The sequence below is a fragment of the Fulmarus glacialis genome, unplaced genomic scaffold (assembly GCF_000690835.1).
Source record: "Fulmarus glacialis isolate BGI_N327 unplaced genomic scaffold, ASM69083v1 scaffold2373, whole genome shotgun sequence".
NCBI lineage: Eukaryota > Metazoa > Chordata > Aves > Procellariiformes > Procellariidae > Fulmarus > Fulmarus glacialis.
In genome coordinates, this window is record NW_009203419.1 from 12,506 (window position 1) to 28,795 (window position 16,290).

The following is a 16,290-nucleotide window of genomic DNA, read 5'->3' on the forward strand; positions in this document are numbered from 1 at the left end:
CAGACCTGACACTCCAGTCCCATTGACAACTATCCTGAGGCTGCAGAGTACCTTTTGCATTCCTTTGCTGCTCTTCTCCGCATATACTGTCCAGGCAGAAAGAGACAGATCCCTACCGCTGAACTAGTATTAGTAGTTCATCCATAAATAACCGATTTCCAACTCACTGGTACCCTGTGTGGCACTTTTCCCTAGCATTTTTCAAAGTCGTCTGCAGAGCGGGTGGTGATCAGCACTGCAACCATTTCACAGGTGAAGGGACTGAGGAAGCCAGTCCGGGGTCAGCCTGGCACTCCCCTGACTCTCCCCAAGCTCCTCCAGTGCTGTGCAATGCTGCCTCTTGGTGGAGCACAGTTAAATGCTCTGCAAAGCTCAACTTTTCTCTCCAACCTAAACCTCTAGACCTGAACAGAAGCAAAACTAGTCTCAGTGCCTTGAGTTATTAAAGTGCTTTATCTGTCCAGTTCCTTACAATTTGTGTCTGCCTGCTGCATGAGAAAAGGACTGATGTCATACCTACTATGGTAGCATTAAAGATAAAATGCCCGAGGGGTGTGTTTAAAACTGGTAGTTAAATTGGACAGCCAGAAGCACTGAATTCATAACCTAAGTTGAATGTCCATAGAAAGAACAATTGTATTATTTTAGTAATGAGCTAATTCAACTAATTCAAATAATGAACTAATTCAACCCCTTCCAAAACAATTAATGAACTCTTACACATTATCAATTTACAGTGCTTGGGGACCTTCATTAATTATCACTATTCCTAGTTGTTATATGTATTTATTTTATGGGTGCAGTGTAAAGATGGACATGGAAAAAAAATATAGCTGTGCCTTTTTGTTCATACTCACAAACAGTGATGGGAAAACCTCCAAAAGCATTCTCGATGTTTTGTAGTTGTCAAGACACTTCATTTTCTCTCATTCCCAAGCTTCAGAAGCTTCCTCTTTGTGATTGCAAACAGATGATGGTAAAGCATGCAATTAGACTAATACAAGTAAATTCCAATCAGTGGTAGCCTGCAGCAGCTTCTCAGTGTTCACATCAAATGGAGGCCAACTCTTAGCACGAAGCTGTCAGCAGGTTGATTTTTAGAAGCAAACTTCTGTGACCTTCTTCATTGCACCCAGAAGTATCTGTAACATCTGTCATTTGTTATATATCCTGGTTGGGATTTTCAACCATCCACCGAGCTTGGGCATTCAAAGTCCAATATGCACCTTTGACTATATCAGTGCAGTGTCTCATGAGTTTTGACCATTTGCGAGAAACAGTGTTCCACAAAAGGGGGAAGTGTTTGCATCTCTCTACATGCACCAAGAAACATTATTAAGAATATACAATTTAGGATCTTGTTTGAAAATGACACCTTTAAAATTTGAGCTTTAAGTACAACTAGAATAGATTCTGCAAATTTACCCTATCCTTGCCCATCTTTACAATCTTTCTTTGCAAAACAGAGACGGCAGATTCTCAAATATTTTAGTTTTTCCAAAAATTACCCCAGCAAAACCAGTGATTAGTGATAACAGCTATTCAGTTCGCTCAATGGCATAAAATATGATACCACTAGCTTTCATAATAGTGTAGGAACTGCTAAGTACATATGGTGTAAGTTTCAGACTTACCTATCTTGATCTCATCTCAGGGATTACAGTTCTGACACAAGACCTTCCAGACTTCTGGAGGTTTTCTTAAGATGGAGACTGTCTTCAGAAGCTGCCCACAGATTTCCCAGGATACAAGAAGATTGGTATCCCCCACAGTGGGAGGCCAGCAGAGGTACCTCTGTCATACTGGGTACCAAACAGTTGCATGGTAAAATTCTGCTAATGGTGCCAGCCAATGTTACCAGTGCATTGCATCCCAGATGCCCCGGAAGGGGTGTCGAGCCTCCTGGCAGTCCAAGGGAAGCAGACCAGGTCAGTTGATGGCATAAAGAGCTGGGGAAAAGGCATATAAGAAGGTCAGGTCCACTAGAGTTTATTGGGTAAAGAGCAGAGCTGTGCAAACATGACCACATCAGTCTGGCTAAAAGCATTTAGGTAAGAAATAAAAATGGCTCTAAGCATGGAAAAGTTGGCAATCTTTATTCTAAAGTTACTGGGCAGCCCTGGTGTATATATGCAAGTTCAAAAACAGACTTTTTAGAGCAGAGTGAGTCTTCAGTGTCCTTGATCTCTTTTTTTAGGCAATAAAATGCATCTCCCACATTTCCAAACACTCCTTTCTGCCCTTAGAATTCACTCGGTCATAAAAAACAGTTCCGAACATCATCTCTGTTAACAACTATATTCCCCCAACTGCTTCAAGTCAAAGCAACATGACTGATTGTAAAGCAAGACATCCTCATTTCAATTACTTCCCATTTTCTATTTTTCTCTGAAAAGCAAGTCCAGGCCATTAGTACAGTTGAGCGTTAGACAAAAAGTTTCCAAAAACAGCTAACATAATGCAATGAAAGTCATTTTGTAACACAGAAAAATACAAGTACAGTTATACAAGTGTTCTTGTTCCAAGAACAATTGTAAGTGGGTTTTGTTTTGATTTTGAAAAATCTCCAATATCTCAGGGTAGTTGCAGTAGACCACACACTGGAAAAATTATGTGTTTTTCTGGTCACTGTATAATAAGAAAGGATTTTTCTCTCTGAGACAGAAAAGGCCTATTCAAGGTTGGAAAGGGAGTGCAACTCGGAAGAATGAAGAATCAGGAAGCTAGGGAGATAGGTTATAATTGTGTGAGGATGATTTGGTCTCGTTGTCTGAACAACTGCCAGGGAATTGGGAAAGAGAGCTTGTACTTTTTCATCAGCCTAGGCAAAACATAAGGGCTAAAAGCAAAAATCAAATACCAGTTTTATGGTATCTGCTACTAGGGGTGACTTCATCTCTGGTTGTCTATCTGGAGATAAGAGGTTGTGCAACATAGCTGTAGCATAGATAGAAAATAAAGTGGGAGGATAGTATCAATTCGTTTAAGATAGTGGGTTTTGTGCCAAAGTTTTTGTGATATGGTCACACAGTATTCAGCAGCAAGACAATATCTAAATATCTACATCATTTATGGATAAAGATCCACCCCAGGCTGTAGACAAGTGAACAGAAGATAAGCCGTAAATTGAGAGTCAGTCGTGACTTTCCCCTGACTTCACAACCCAACTAGTAAGCCAGCTGCATAACCTACTTTCCAGGTTATTTTACTGCAGTCATTGGGCAATTTTGGATGGACTCCACTGAATACTTTTTTTTTAACATTCTTTTTACCAATAAAACACAATAAAAGATTTTATAGCCTTGATGTGTTTCTGGCACATTTTAAAAACTGCTGCTAATAAAACTTTTCCAAGATGAAACAAGAGGAAAAAATGACCAAGCTGTAGCAATGTAAATATCTCATGACTTTTTTTTTTTTGCAAAGTTGGGCTTTTATGCAGGAAACTGGGAAACAACATCACAGAAAAAGATTGTGTTAAGAGAAGAAAACCCCTGTAAGCACAACTTACAGAGTGGAACAGTATCATGTTTCCAGCAGCCCATGTTAAATGTAGTTTGAAAGAATCATGTTTTCACGCACACCGAGGGCTTGCTCCTTCTGACCACTGAAGTCAGTGACAATTCACCAAACGACTTTAGTGATGCATGAGCTAGTCCCTAAAGCAGCAGACTGGCTTGTACGTTTGGCACTAGGCAGAGAGCCAAGAGATCTGAGTTCAGTTCCTAGCTTGATACAAACTCCCTGTGCGATTTCTGTCCAATCTCCCTGGGCCTTAGCTTCTCATCCGTAAAGAGGGGTGATCTATCTTTGTCTGCTTCCACTGTCAGTTCTCTGAATAGTCATAGTCTCTCTCCTGCCACGCCAAAGCCTTTGGTTTTATTGTGGTTTTTAGGTGCAATTGTGATTTAACAAGGTATGACTAATGCACACCCTTAATCATCACAACTCTAGCATCATACAGCACTGCAGTGACACTGCCCCACCCAGTTCTGCAGGAGATAAAGCGTGCCAAATGTATAGCAAGTACTTAAAAATGTGCCTTAAGCACCAAACTCATCTGCAGTAGGCTGACCTATGTATACAATACTGCCCTTTAGGTGCATCATAAATCACAAAGTGCGTGAGCTGGTTGATTTTCAAGAATCACCTTTATGCTTGACAATGGTCCATCCTGATGAGCAGGAAGTCAAGCAAGTGTTTCAAGAGACCTGCATGGATGAACAAGGAGCTTCTGATGCTATTCCCTCTATAGTTTCAAGGCACTTTTTCACTTTTGAGATCAGAGGCAATATACGAACTACAATGTTGTTACTTATTTTATGCTACCAGGAAACATTTTTAATGGGTTTTTTTCATGCTCTTTCATGAAATTGACCACGAGAGGGCACCAGTACTGCTCTTAAAAAAAAAAAAAAAAAAAAAAAAAAAAAGGAGAGAAGAAACCAAGTAGCTAAATAAATAAATGGGAATTTGCTTACAAACTGTATAGCTTCAAAGGCATAGGATAGCAGGTTCCACAGTCACCCACGCACAGAAGGACCGAGTGTCAGGCAGCTAGCTGGGTGCACTGCAGTGGGAGAAAATCACCCAACTACCTAGAGCCAACAGAGCTGGTGCTTTTTACGCTTCCCTACAAGGCTCCCTTTGCTTACAAACCCCCTTTCTTTAGGGTGGATGGGTGAAAGGTTTACATATCTTTTTGTATCAGTGCTGTCCAGAGCCTCCCTCTGCAGCACCTCCGTCCTACCTCAGGCCTCCCGCACAGGAGCAGCTGTTATCTTCACTGCTACTCTTGGGAGGCTCATCCCCTTCTCTCTCAGCAGAGAAAGGCTTTTCATTCCTGGAAGCCAGGTGAGCAGCAATGTCTGAACCACACGTTTTCAGCCCAGCAAGCCCTAGCAATGGGTTTGCTCGTTTCATAGTCTTTTCAATGCATACTATCTATGAGGGCAGACTGAATGATAACTCACAGAACTAAAAGTATGGACAGCTATAGCTCAAGCTGAACAGCTGACCTCCAAGACGGGGAGAGTTGTTTCCTCCACAAAGACATCACCATAAGAAATTCCTCTAGAAACAAGAGAAAAGAAAAAGCATATTATTTTTCAAGACTGCATCCTGAATATCTGATTCAAAATTATGCCATGTAAAAACAAAACTCTTGGCCTCACAAAATCTCCCAGTGAGATCTCCCTGCCAAATACCATCTAGGATACCGACATTTGCACCAAGAGAAAAATGTCTACAAATACCCTATTCAAGAGCAAGTGCAATTATGTATGAATGTATAGATCACTCGCAAAGCTAATTTTGCTTACAAAGGAAAAATACCTCATTGCTAAAAGATTCGTATGGTTAAGCTAAACCTTTTCCTGCAGCATTGACTGTGAATACAAAAGGATTGTTCTTTTTTGTTTTGGCTGTAAGTGAACGAAATGCTGTTTTCAACTAGATGTTTCTCCCGAGTTTTTGTGACAGTTGGATTAATTCTGTGCAATTATTCTGTGAAAGTAAATTTATTCTGAATGCCCTGGTAAATTTCTGGCAGTGCAGAGGAATCTCCCAGTTGGGACACATCCATTGCGAAGAACATCAGGTAAGCCAGAAATGGGGGAAAATTAAAATAACTCGATCTATAATCAGGGCAGAAGGTAATATAGCTGCTAGAGAACAAGAGAGTCAAAAGGGTGTTTTACAGTACCAGCCTTACAGTCTAAAGTTGATGAACCTTTCTGCACTATTTGAATAGCTATTTCTTCTACTGTATTTGTAAAGGTATGTGGCAGAAAAACAGAGCAATAAAGAGTTCCAAAAAGCATGTATTCATCTGAAAAGAAAATGAATTGATAGAATATTCCACAAGGAACTGTACATAAAATAAGACTATTTTCTTCAATACAGGGCATTGTAAAATCATGTTTGTTTAAAAATGTGTTTCTTGTGCTTGAGCAATTCTTGAAGTACTGAAATTCTTTCTAATACAGTTAACAGGCCAAAGAGGGAAAAAATATACTGATTTTGATTCAACTGTTATTCCTAGCTCCAAATGAGCTACCCAAAATATGAATCAGCTAGTTACAAATGTCTAAAACCATAATAAACACCCTAAAATGTTATTAAAGCTGTGTTCTAACTTTGGAACAGAAATATCAGCACCCCTGCAAAAGCATCCAGTTCCATTCCCATAAGGTTAATGCTTCAGCTACAGAAACCAATTTTATACCTCGCAGAACACATTTTCTGTTCTCCTTGCTTCTTTTCACGTGACTGCCAGTCATTGCTAACAAGAATACAAAGGGCAACGCTAAATTTAAACTCATTGATTAGGCTGAAGAGCTAGATTTGACTGTCAATGTCTAAATTAAAATCATATGTATTTGCAACATTTGATATTCAAAATAAATAAACTTATAGAGTATTGAGACCCTATGATTTTTTAAATGGTTGTAGTCTGCTCTTTTTTTTTCCTCTTGCAATCTAAATGTTCACATTAGAAATGCAGAGGTGAAGATTCTTTTAATCGAGGCTAAAGGCCTTTGATGTTGAAGTAGATACCTCTTCCCAAACCAGTTCCTGCATTAATTAGGAAATATGAAATGCTCTTTAATAAGCGCAGAAGAACGAGAGGTCTCTGAGGTCACACATTTTTTACATGTTCTGAAAAGTGGTTCCTTCACCTTTTGGTTTTAGCCAAACTTGTTTTTTTCATTTTGGTCAGGAACCAATCTGCAAGGAACACAGGTACTACACAGGCTGTTCGGATCTGCTATCACAGATCAGTAGAGGCTTGACCTACAGCCCAGGGAAGTCAATGCAAAGATTCCCACCAGGCTTTGGCGCAGGTCCTAAATTTTTACATGCGGGAGACAGATGCTACAAAATCATGGTAAAAAGCAAGTCAGAAATAAACTGTTGCTTAGTTCTTGTTTAGCCAGTCTCTCCCGTTACTGACATCTCCTAACAGAGAAGGTGAAGGAGCACACAGCGGGATCACCATGCCTCACCTGTTTTCTGAAGGTGTTTTTTCCACCCTCATTCTGTCACTTGCCCCAGGCTGCGCAAGAGGAGCTGATGAGAAGAGATGCTGTGTAAAATGCAGTAGCCTTCTTGCATGTTGCAGAAAGATGCAGCAAGGCTGGTTTCGTACAGGCAGGCAAGGACGTGATATTTTCAGACCTTCATTTACGTGCTCTTGGGACCCCTAAGGCTGTTAAATGCTCTGTCTCACATAAGCAGTCCAATTGATTGGCTTAGTGTACGTGTCCAATCCTGTAATCCCAGTTTGCTTTTCAAAGCTCCAAATGTATTTACTTTTTATACAATGCTTCAATGCAAAATATGATTATTTTTAATAAGATATTTGTTCTATTTTTCCTCGCTTTCTAACCCCATCTTCAAATTCACCAACAGAGGCTCAGGAATGTAAAACATATCCTTTGGGAACTGTATAAATTTGGGGAAAATAGTGCTGTTCTACAAAGCCCTTCTGAAACTTTATTTAAAATGGTTAAAATTGGTCATCCCACCAATAGTTTAACCTGATTTAGCAGTTAAAAATATAGTGCATACATAGTAGCATTTTAAATTGATGCTGGAACTGGATAAAAGGGACATAATCAAGATAAAATCTGCAATTACTAAAACTGCAAAATTGCAAGTATTAATTTTCCTTTTCAACTTCCATAAGGTTTGCTTCCATTACATATTTAGGTGGCAAAATGCTAGCAGCATAATCACCTTTATTTCTTGCTCCCACTCACAATCACTGTTTGCAGGGTTTTAGTTACTGACACTGGTGGGACAGTTTGAAATCCAGAACAAAATAGCTACCAACAAAGAGACTTTTAGAATATAGTAAAGATAACTAACATTATGGAAAATATGCAGGGAGCACTTCTAATAGTTATAAATTTGTACTTCATTCTTCTCTCGTTTTCATCACCCTGCCAGAAGCTTAACTGCATCTTCTACTTAGGTCAAGCACTGCTTTTAGCCTTCAATGAACATCGTACCCATTCAGCAGAAAAAATAAGCTTTCCCTTTTTGATCACCCTAAGCCTACTTGGTAGAGCGGCAGTACTTGACAATGCTCTTCTATTTCATCAGGTGGGAACTCGCAGAGAACACTTTGCAGTGATGAAATTAACACCAATGAAGACTTACATTTTGAGAATATGGTATATGCTTGTGCCGGTAATACCGCTGAATACAGCTGAGGATTTCCAGTGGACAAAGAATAATCCAGGCTCTTTCTATTACGGCACTTTTCCAGCTGGTACTTTTGAACTACAGTTGATTGTGGGTTTTATAATGCTCTAGATCCACTTGTCTGTTTGCACAAGAAAGCTACCAAAAGGTTTTCCTTGTCCTTCCTGGGAAATGGCAGAAACAAAAATTCAGGCTTTTGCAGAATGCATACTTAATATCACCTTCTGCACCTAGCCCTGGAAATACAAGGATTCACATAACTCTGCACTTCATATAGTCACTTAAAACAGTAAACTCAGAGTAAATGCTAATAGATTAATATTTCACATCCAGATCTCCCTTTCCTGTCTGATTGAATAAGATGCACAGTATAACAAGTTACACCTGAGAACTCTTCTCCTTTTTCATAAATTATCTACAACTAATGAAGTATTAGAAACTAAAAATATCCTTTGTTATGCAGCTAACTTAAGAAATGAATGTGAGTGAAATAATTGTGTTGGGTTTGTTTCAAGCTGTTTAGTATTATCTAATTCACTCTTCAGGACTACTTTCTGAAACCTTGTCCTTTCTTCAACATATATTTATACACACTCACACGTTTCATTCAACCAAAATCAAAACTAAAAAGATATAGGCACTGATTTGTTTTCATGCTCAAGTTTTTAAGTGGCTTATGAAATGGATTAATCATGTCCTTTTGTATAATACTAGGAAAATAATCCAGAATCTTTCTATATATTTTACGTAACAACAGCTAAACTTGTAATCACTAAAAAACCCATAAAAAATAGCAGGCAGAAATGTAGGAACCTTATTTTTTCTTACAGTAAGACATTTCTGCCATGCTATCAATGCACTACCTCATCACTGTAAAATAATAGTAACAAGGTTTAATATACAAAAGAATTAGATTCCTTTTTCAGTGCATCAGAAAAGGATACCTTTAGTCTATACCACATTTTCAGACAGTCCCTTTTTATGCACTGATAAAGTTTCATGTAAAAAACATTGGCCTCTTGTTCAATAGGCGTGCAATCATGCACATTTCACACCAAGCTATGCAGCTGTGAAGGTGTATCAATTCCTTCCTCATATGAAAATTTAGTACAAAGACCAGTTTTGCAGGAAAATATTTAAATCATAACTTACTTCTTTTCACCTTTAGGTTTTTTATGGGGTGTTGGAAGTTCTGCATACCAGACTGAAGGGGCCTGGGACAAGGATGGGAAAGGACCAAGTATCTGGGATGCTTTTACTCACAATAAAGGGAAAACATTCAGAAATGAAACAGGAGATTCAGCATGTGATGGCTACTACAAAGTTAAGGTATCGTTAAAGAGGAACTATCCCTCTAGAAACATTCTGGAGCCATTTCATGATACTGATTTCCCATTTTGAAATAACAGCAAAGATGAAATGCTTTAGTTACTCTATAGGCTCATCTAACTTAGGAAGACAAGGGATGATATTTTCAATTAGTTAGTAAAATCTTCTTTCCTAATAATCTCATAGAATCAATAATACCACAGTATTTCCCAAATATGTCTCAGTTTTTCAGGATTTTGTGTCCAAAGAAATATTCCAAATTTTGTGGGAAGTCCAAATGCTTATTTAGAACAACAATGAATGCATTTGAGCCTTGAATAAAATTAACATCCTTTTTTGTGTATTTGAGCGGCTTTAAAGGTTTTCTATGTATATTTAAGAACAATAAAACCACCAGATGCTTTAAAATTCAGTCTGAATGTTTTCCATTTTTTTGAATGGATAACAAATAAATAATCAATGCAGCTCTATTAGCAATATGTTTTGAAGCTTAAAACTATCACAAAAATTTTAGATTTACTGTCCTGGAGGAAAGACAGACACACAGCAAGAGGAATCCCAATGACTGTGATAAGCCAATATTATATAATTGGAATTCCAACTAATTTGGTAGAAGTTATATTCCACTGAGGTTTTTCCACATATATGAAATCCAAGGGAGAACCAGAGGTCTCAGCAAGAATTAAGAAGAAAGAAACTAATTATGCCTCACTATGCGAAAATGGGAAAATGCAGGGGAGATTTCATTTGATCTCTCTCAAACAAGTACAAGCTTGAAAGAACAGCTTAATAAAAACCACAGAGAGGTTGGAACTCAGAGGCCCACTGGGCTGTTGCATCAGAAGAGATTGACACGATGATCACAGAACCTATTTTTCAGAGAGGATTTAGGCATAAATGATAGTATTTCAACATTTACTCACTACTGTAGGCTTGTATTTTGAGATGCTTTCTGAAACTTGCTTCTATGTGTTCAGTTACATGGTCCTCTTTATACAAAAGCACTCTTCCTGTATTTGCTTTCATCATCAGAATTCTCTTTACATGGCTCATATACCATCAATTTCTAATTTCATTTAATATCGAAGATGTATGAGTTCTTAGAAGAACATGTATTTATACTGAATTTATTTTTTGTGCTAACTCTAGTATGATACAGTAGATAAAAGCCTGTGTAATCATTGTTTTGCACCTAAGCTGAAATGTTTGAGGTCAAGATTACAGGCTTATATTATTTTTTTTAAAATGCACATTACAAATTCTGACCTAAATATAATTGTGTTGCAGAATACCTCAAGTCATTTTTCCATCGTCTATTTGATGGTTAATCCATTCAGTTTCCATGGTTGTTAACACAAAATGTTACAAGACTTCTTTGGAGAGTCAAGGAAAAAAATGGTGAAAAAGGAGGTATATACAAGTAGAAAGAGCCATCACCTCAAAGCAAATACAGAAAATAACTGATGGAATCCTCTTTTGTGCAACCCTTCTGTAGATTTTCTGCATTCATTACTATTTAAGACAGATGAATAACTGAAGAGTTATTCTGCTTGGACCTGAGATATGTTAATTGGATTTTCTTTTCACAGGATGACATTCAGTTATTGAAGGAGCTGAAAGTTAATCACTATCTATTTTCTATCTCATGGCCTCGGATTATGCCCACTGGCATCAAAAGTAAGCACAACAATTTCACCATGTTCTTACCAATATTAGTAGGCAAGTAATTTCACTCCTGAGTATACCATAGTTGTTTAACATTACTGTTAAGTAGATTTCTGTTTCTTTGTCTGCAGAACAGGGTTTAACCATTACACATCCATTACAGCATACCCATCACTGTAATGTAAAATTCCTTGGTTAAAATTTTTAGATTTCTATTCTTCCAGTTATTTGAAAAACAGTCCGGGTAATTTCTTGTCTGTGCATTTCATCAGCAGAGCAATTGAATGAGAAGGGAATACAGTTCTACAATGACACAATTAATAGTCTTCTGGAAAACAATATTATCCCTATTGTGAGCCTCTACCACTGGGATCTTCCACAGGTTAGACAATATTTAAATTAGTGAAATGTCTAATATAAATGTTTCTGATAGGAAATTCATTTCTAAGTTTAGGGACTATGTGTACTTTAGCATAATGTTTAAAGATGCCTGCATGCTTTTAAGTGTGCTTAAAATTATTTTCTCTTCATTTGCATTTTATACACATTGTAGTTTATATACATTGAAGTTTTGAAAAATCTCCTTCTGAGCTACTAAAATATAAATAAAAGTCTTTGTTAATAGGCAGCTGAACTTTAAATAACATTATTGATTCTTGAAATTCTTATTTATGAAGGTTCTCCAAGAAAAGTACGGTGGCTGGCAAAATATAAGCATGATAAATTATTTTAATGATTATGCAAATCTGTGTTTTGAGAAGTTTGGCGATCGTGTGAAACACTGGATTACTTTTAGTAATCCTTGGGTAAGTTATCAATACTTTCCTTCCAATCACTCCCATTACACAGTTCTGTTCCCAAAATTCTGTGGAAGTGACACTACAGGAAAGTAGGTTAAAAATTGGAGAGGAAGAGGGAAAGACTTACGCCATTAATCTTTGTGCCCAAAAATCTCAGTGGCCAGATTCTGCACAAGGGCAGAGTTTAAAGACATGAAATTCCAGTGAAGTTTTGAAAAATCATCAGCTGGAGAGGAGAGAGGCACAGAAATCAGAAAGGCAGTTATAACTTGCCCTTCATGCATTTCATCAGGGAACAGCAAGCTGGTGAGTCAGTCCACCAACATTAGTGACCAACATGTTGTTTCCAACAAGCCACAGTGTATTATCAACCAAGCAGTGGGGCAGTAGATGGGAGCCAAGGGGAAGGGGAAGGAAAAAGGAGACTGGAGAGAAGAGATTGAGAGAGACACAGACCACACAGAAGAGCACAGGATCGAAGTCCATAGGACAGTAGCAAATTCATTAGCTCTGCTGTTCAAAGAATAACTAACTCTATGTATTTGTAGGCAGTTGCTGAAAAGGGTTATGAAACAGGAGAACATGCACCAGGACTGAAGCTCGGAGGATGCGGAGCATACAAAGCAGCGCACCATATAATTAAAGTAAAACTAAAATCGTGCTTTAAATTATGTGTAAATTAAGACTTTTTAGCAGGCTGATTAAGTTTTTTTGATTCTGCTCTTTAAACAGAAATATAGTTTTGCAATGATGTCATTTCCAACTAGCACATCAAAACTATCACCTGACTTTAAACCACCAATGCATATTCAGGTGTAGCATGAAATGATGCTGTTGCAACAACTTAAATTTTTCCTTATAATTTAAGTGTCTCTTTTACAGTATGTTTCAAATTGGTTGAATAAGAAAATATCCAGGTTACTCTAGAAACAAGGAGTAAAACCCTGACCTGTTGAAATGAACTTGAATTTTGCAAGTGACTTCAGTGAGGCTAGCTCTCATAAAAATAAACTTTCACTTGCCCGAATAACTTAGGCAAAGACATCCAAAGACTGGAGGCACTGGACAGAACGCTATACTGAATGCTGAGTATTACCTTCATGGGGACCTCCCGGAATTTAGGGAAGGAATCTTGCATAAATGCTTTTTTGACATCTTATACGAAATGAAAGCTTCCACAAGATACAATAAAAATTGTGTGATATTTTCAGACACACATTAGTGCAAAAACTGCTCTTGATCTTCACTAGCTTTCTGTACTGACTATGGCATAACAGATCAAAATGTGCATATGCTTTTTTATTTTTAATTTACAGACTCATGCGAAGGTATGGCACTCTTACAATAACACATGGCGTAGTGAGCAGCAAGGTAATAAGGATTCATTCTGTAATTATGCTTCTATTTATATAAGGGCTTAAAGATTATGCATAAACTGCAGAATTGTCACTTTGTGTTTTAAGGTATGGTTGGAATTTCCCTAACTAGTGACTGGGGTGAACCTGTTGATCCACATAGCCAAACAGACAGAGACGCTGCTGAAAGATACATACAGTTTCATTTGGGATGGTTTGCAAACCCAATTTACAGAGGAGACTATCCAGAAATTATGAAGAAATATGTAGGTAAGCCCCAGTAACCACCTGTAACGTAAATAAATTACACACTTAGAGCATACTGCAATGGAATAGCCCCTGACCAACATATACTTTAGTCAAGTATGAGGTGAGACAAGGCTCAGCAACAAATGGCCCATGGGCTAGACACAGCTCCTGAGCAGTTTGGGGGACATACTAGAACTAGAAAGTTGAGCTGCTGTTGAGCCCAACACTTGCACATCTGAGTGCTCCCAACTGGAAAGGAAGCAACTACCTCACTTTTCAGTTACAGTCCATTTTTAGTGGCCTAACCAAGACAGGGAGTTGTTAAATATTTTTCTGGATTTTCCACCTAAGGACAACGAACCAGCAGTTTTTCAACACTAATGCTTGCTTGTCTACAGGGTTCCACTATCTTTGTTTCACAGAGTGAAGAAGGTAGGCAATGTACCCAGCAGCAAAGCACTTCTGTTCTTGTCATGTTATGTTTCTAAGCATTCTGTTGACATTTATCATGCTCTTTGGAAAAAAAAAACACTTTAATTCACCATCTTCTCCATGAATTGTATGCAACTTACTTCTCCAAACCAAAAGGATGAAAGATTATTTCATCTTAAAAAAAGCAATCAAACTAAACTGTCCTCTACACTAACACTAAGTTCAGGAAAACCGTATTTATTGTTGGTGAGGTAAAGAAAACAAATTTCTGTGCTTCTTCCTTTCAGAAGTATGTATCCTATAATTATTTTGATAGGTAGGAAGAGTGCCCAGCAGGGCCTGGGGACATCAAGATTACCAACTTTCTCAGTGCAAGAGAAAACCTATATTAAAGGCACATCGGATTTCCTGGGAATAGGTCATTTTACTACTCGTTATGTTATACAGAAGAGCTTTCCCTTTCTACAAGTGTCCAGTTACCACACTGACCGTGATTTGACTGAACTGGTGGACCCAAAATGGCCAGCTCCAGGACCTAAATGGTTATATTCTGTGCCTTGGGGATTCAGAAGATTACTCAACTACATTAAGGTGATTACAGAGTAAATCTTTAAAAGGAAGTGACAAAATGTCTGGTTAAATGCAGAAGCTGCAGGAGCTGTGCTTATACTATTTTAGATTTTCAACAGTTTCACCTACATATTTGGGAAGTTTCTTTGCCAAAAAAACCACCTTACTTTCAGTTCAGAAAGCTACAGAATTCATTAATTTTAAAATAAAAGCCATAGTTAATTTGAATTCCTAGATACACATTTTTCTTACTAAAGGTAACTGTAAGTAAATCTAGAAAATTGCTTTTAATACATTTTACTAAGAATCTCACGTTCTGTCAAAATAAGATGATTTTGTTTATATGAACTGGTCTAAACATATATATGTTTATATAAACTGATCTTTGTTTGCAGACACAGTATGGGAACCCTCTCATTTATGTGACAGAGAATGGAGTTTCTGAAAAGGTACAGTGTACTCAACTGTGTGATGAATGGAGGATAGAGTATCTGAAAGGATATATTAATGAAATACTGAAAGGTAACTTTAAAAACATCTTTTTAGTGCATGAGCTTTTTGAGCGTTTTCACCTTCTGATTATGTTTTACTCCTGTAATTTACATCATAGAGAAATAAATATTTACATATCAAAATGGACAGCAAACTAGACTAATACATTTTCACAAAAATGACAACCTAGCCAACTGTACTGATGCTAATAAATACAATAACCTACATGAGATTTAATACTGTAATAGATCATCAGTTTCCACTTTTAGAAATGAGAAACTGCACCTAATTACCATTCTTATAGAGCCTCTAAGCTCTATAGTACTAAGCCTTAGTACCTCTAAGCTTAAGATAACATTTTTAAAGAATCTAAATTACTTTATACTTTGCCACTTTTCTGTCCTCCTCCCCCGCTCCCCATCTCTTTCTGGTATAAAACAAAACGCTTACAGAACCATATTTTAAGGACAACAAACATCGGCAACAAGTTTAACAGAATAATTTGTATTCTGTTCACAGCTCTAAACGATGGTGTTAATGTCAAAGGTTATACTGCCTGCTCACTGCTGGATAAATTTGAATGGAACAAAGGCTTCTCTGAAAGATTTGGATTTTATCACATTGATTTTAAAAACAAGAACAAACCACGATACCCAAAGGCATCTGCTGACTATTATAAAAAGATTATCAGTGCAAATGGATTCCCAAATCCAAGAGAGGTGATGTCAATTGCTAATTTTATTCTTTTTTCTTTTTCTTTTTTTTTTAATATATGGGCAAATATCACATTGAATTTCATGAAACAACTTACATGAATACGGTATATGAAATTTGTCATTTTGGTTCTGTAAATTAGGGATGTGTTAAATACATAGGCCTCCAGAGACACAGAAAGTGGAAACAACCTCAATTACTGTTTCTAAAGAATTTCACAAACTCTAATGGGACTTACTGATGTGAATAAAAAATCTAAATCGTAAGTTACCAGTGCTCTGTCAGATTTCTAAGCAGAAAATTACACATATGTGCTACCTTATTGGAAAATAATATGGAATATGTATGTGCTTTTTAAAATTTTATTAAACAATTAACTGTAAGAAATATATTGCAATAAAAATCACAAAGATACAAAGAAACTTTCAGAAAATCAGGTGTCGACAGAGTAAGAGAGCTTCAAGTCAATTGTA

General features: G+C 37.3%; 1 protein-coding gene across 1 annotated transcript in view; it reads left to right on the top strand.

Annotated features, from left to right (window-relative positions):
- Positions 1 to 8,184: 8,184 nt before the first annotated feature.
- Positions 8,185 to 16,290, top strand: part of LCTL (lactase-like) — a 9,850-nt gene continuing 1,744 nt past the window's right edge. The window contains exons 1-11 of the mRNA XM_009574617.1: positions 8,185 to 8,278; positions 9,380 to 9,540; positions 11,130 to 11,217; positions 11,481 to 11,587; positions 11,883 to 12,011; positions 12,554 to 12,649; positions 13,322 to 13,376; positions 13,469 to 13,630; positions 14,358 to 14,632; positions 15,007 to 15,133; positions 15,623 to 15,822. Of these exons, the coding sequence (XP_009572912.1) occupies positions 8,185 to 8,278; positions 9,380 to 9,540; positions 11,130 to 11,217; positions 11,481 to 11,587; positions 11,883 to 12,011; positions 12,554 to 12,649; positions 13,322 to 13,376; positions 13,469 to 13,630; positions 14,358 to 14,632; positions 15,007 to 15,133; positions 15,623 to 15,822 (1,494 nt within the window). The remainder of the gene's footprint in view (positions 8,279 to 9,379; positions 9,541 to 11,129; positions 11,218 to 11,480; positions 11,588 to 11,882; positions 12,012 to 12,553; positions 12,650 to 13,321; positions 13,377 to 13,468; positions 13,631 to 14,357; positions 14,633 to 15,006; positions 15,134 to 15,622; positions 15,823 to 16,290) is intronic.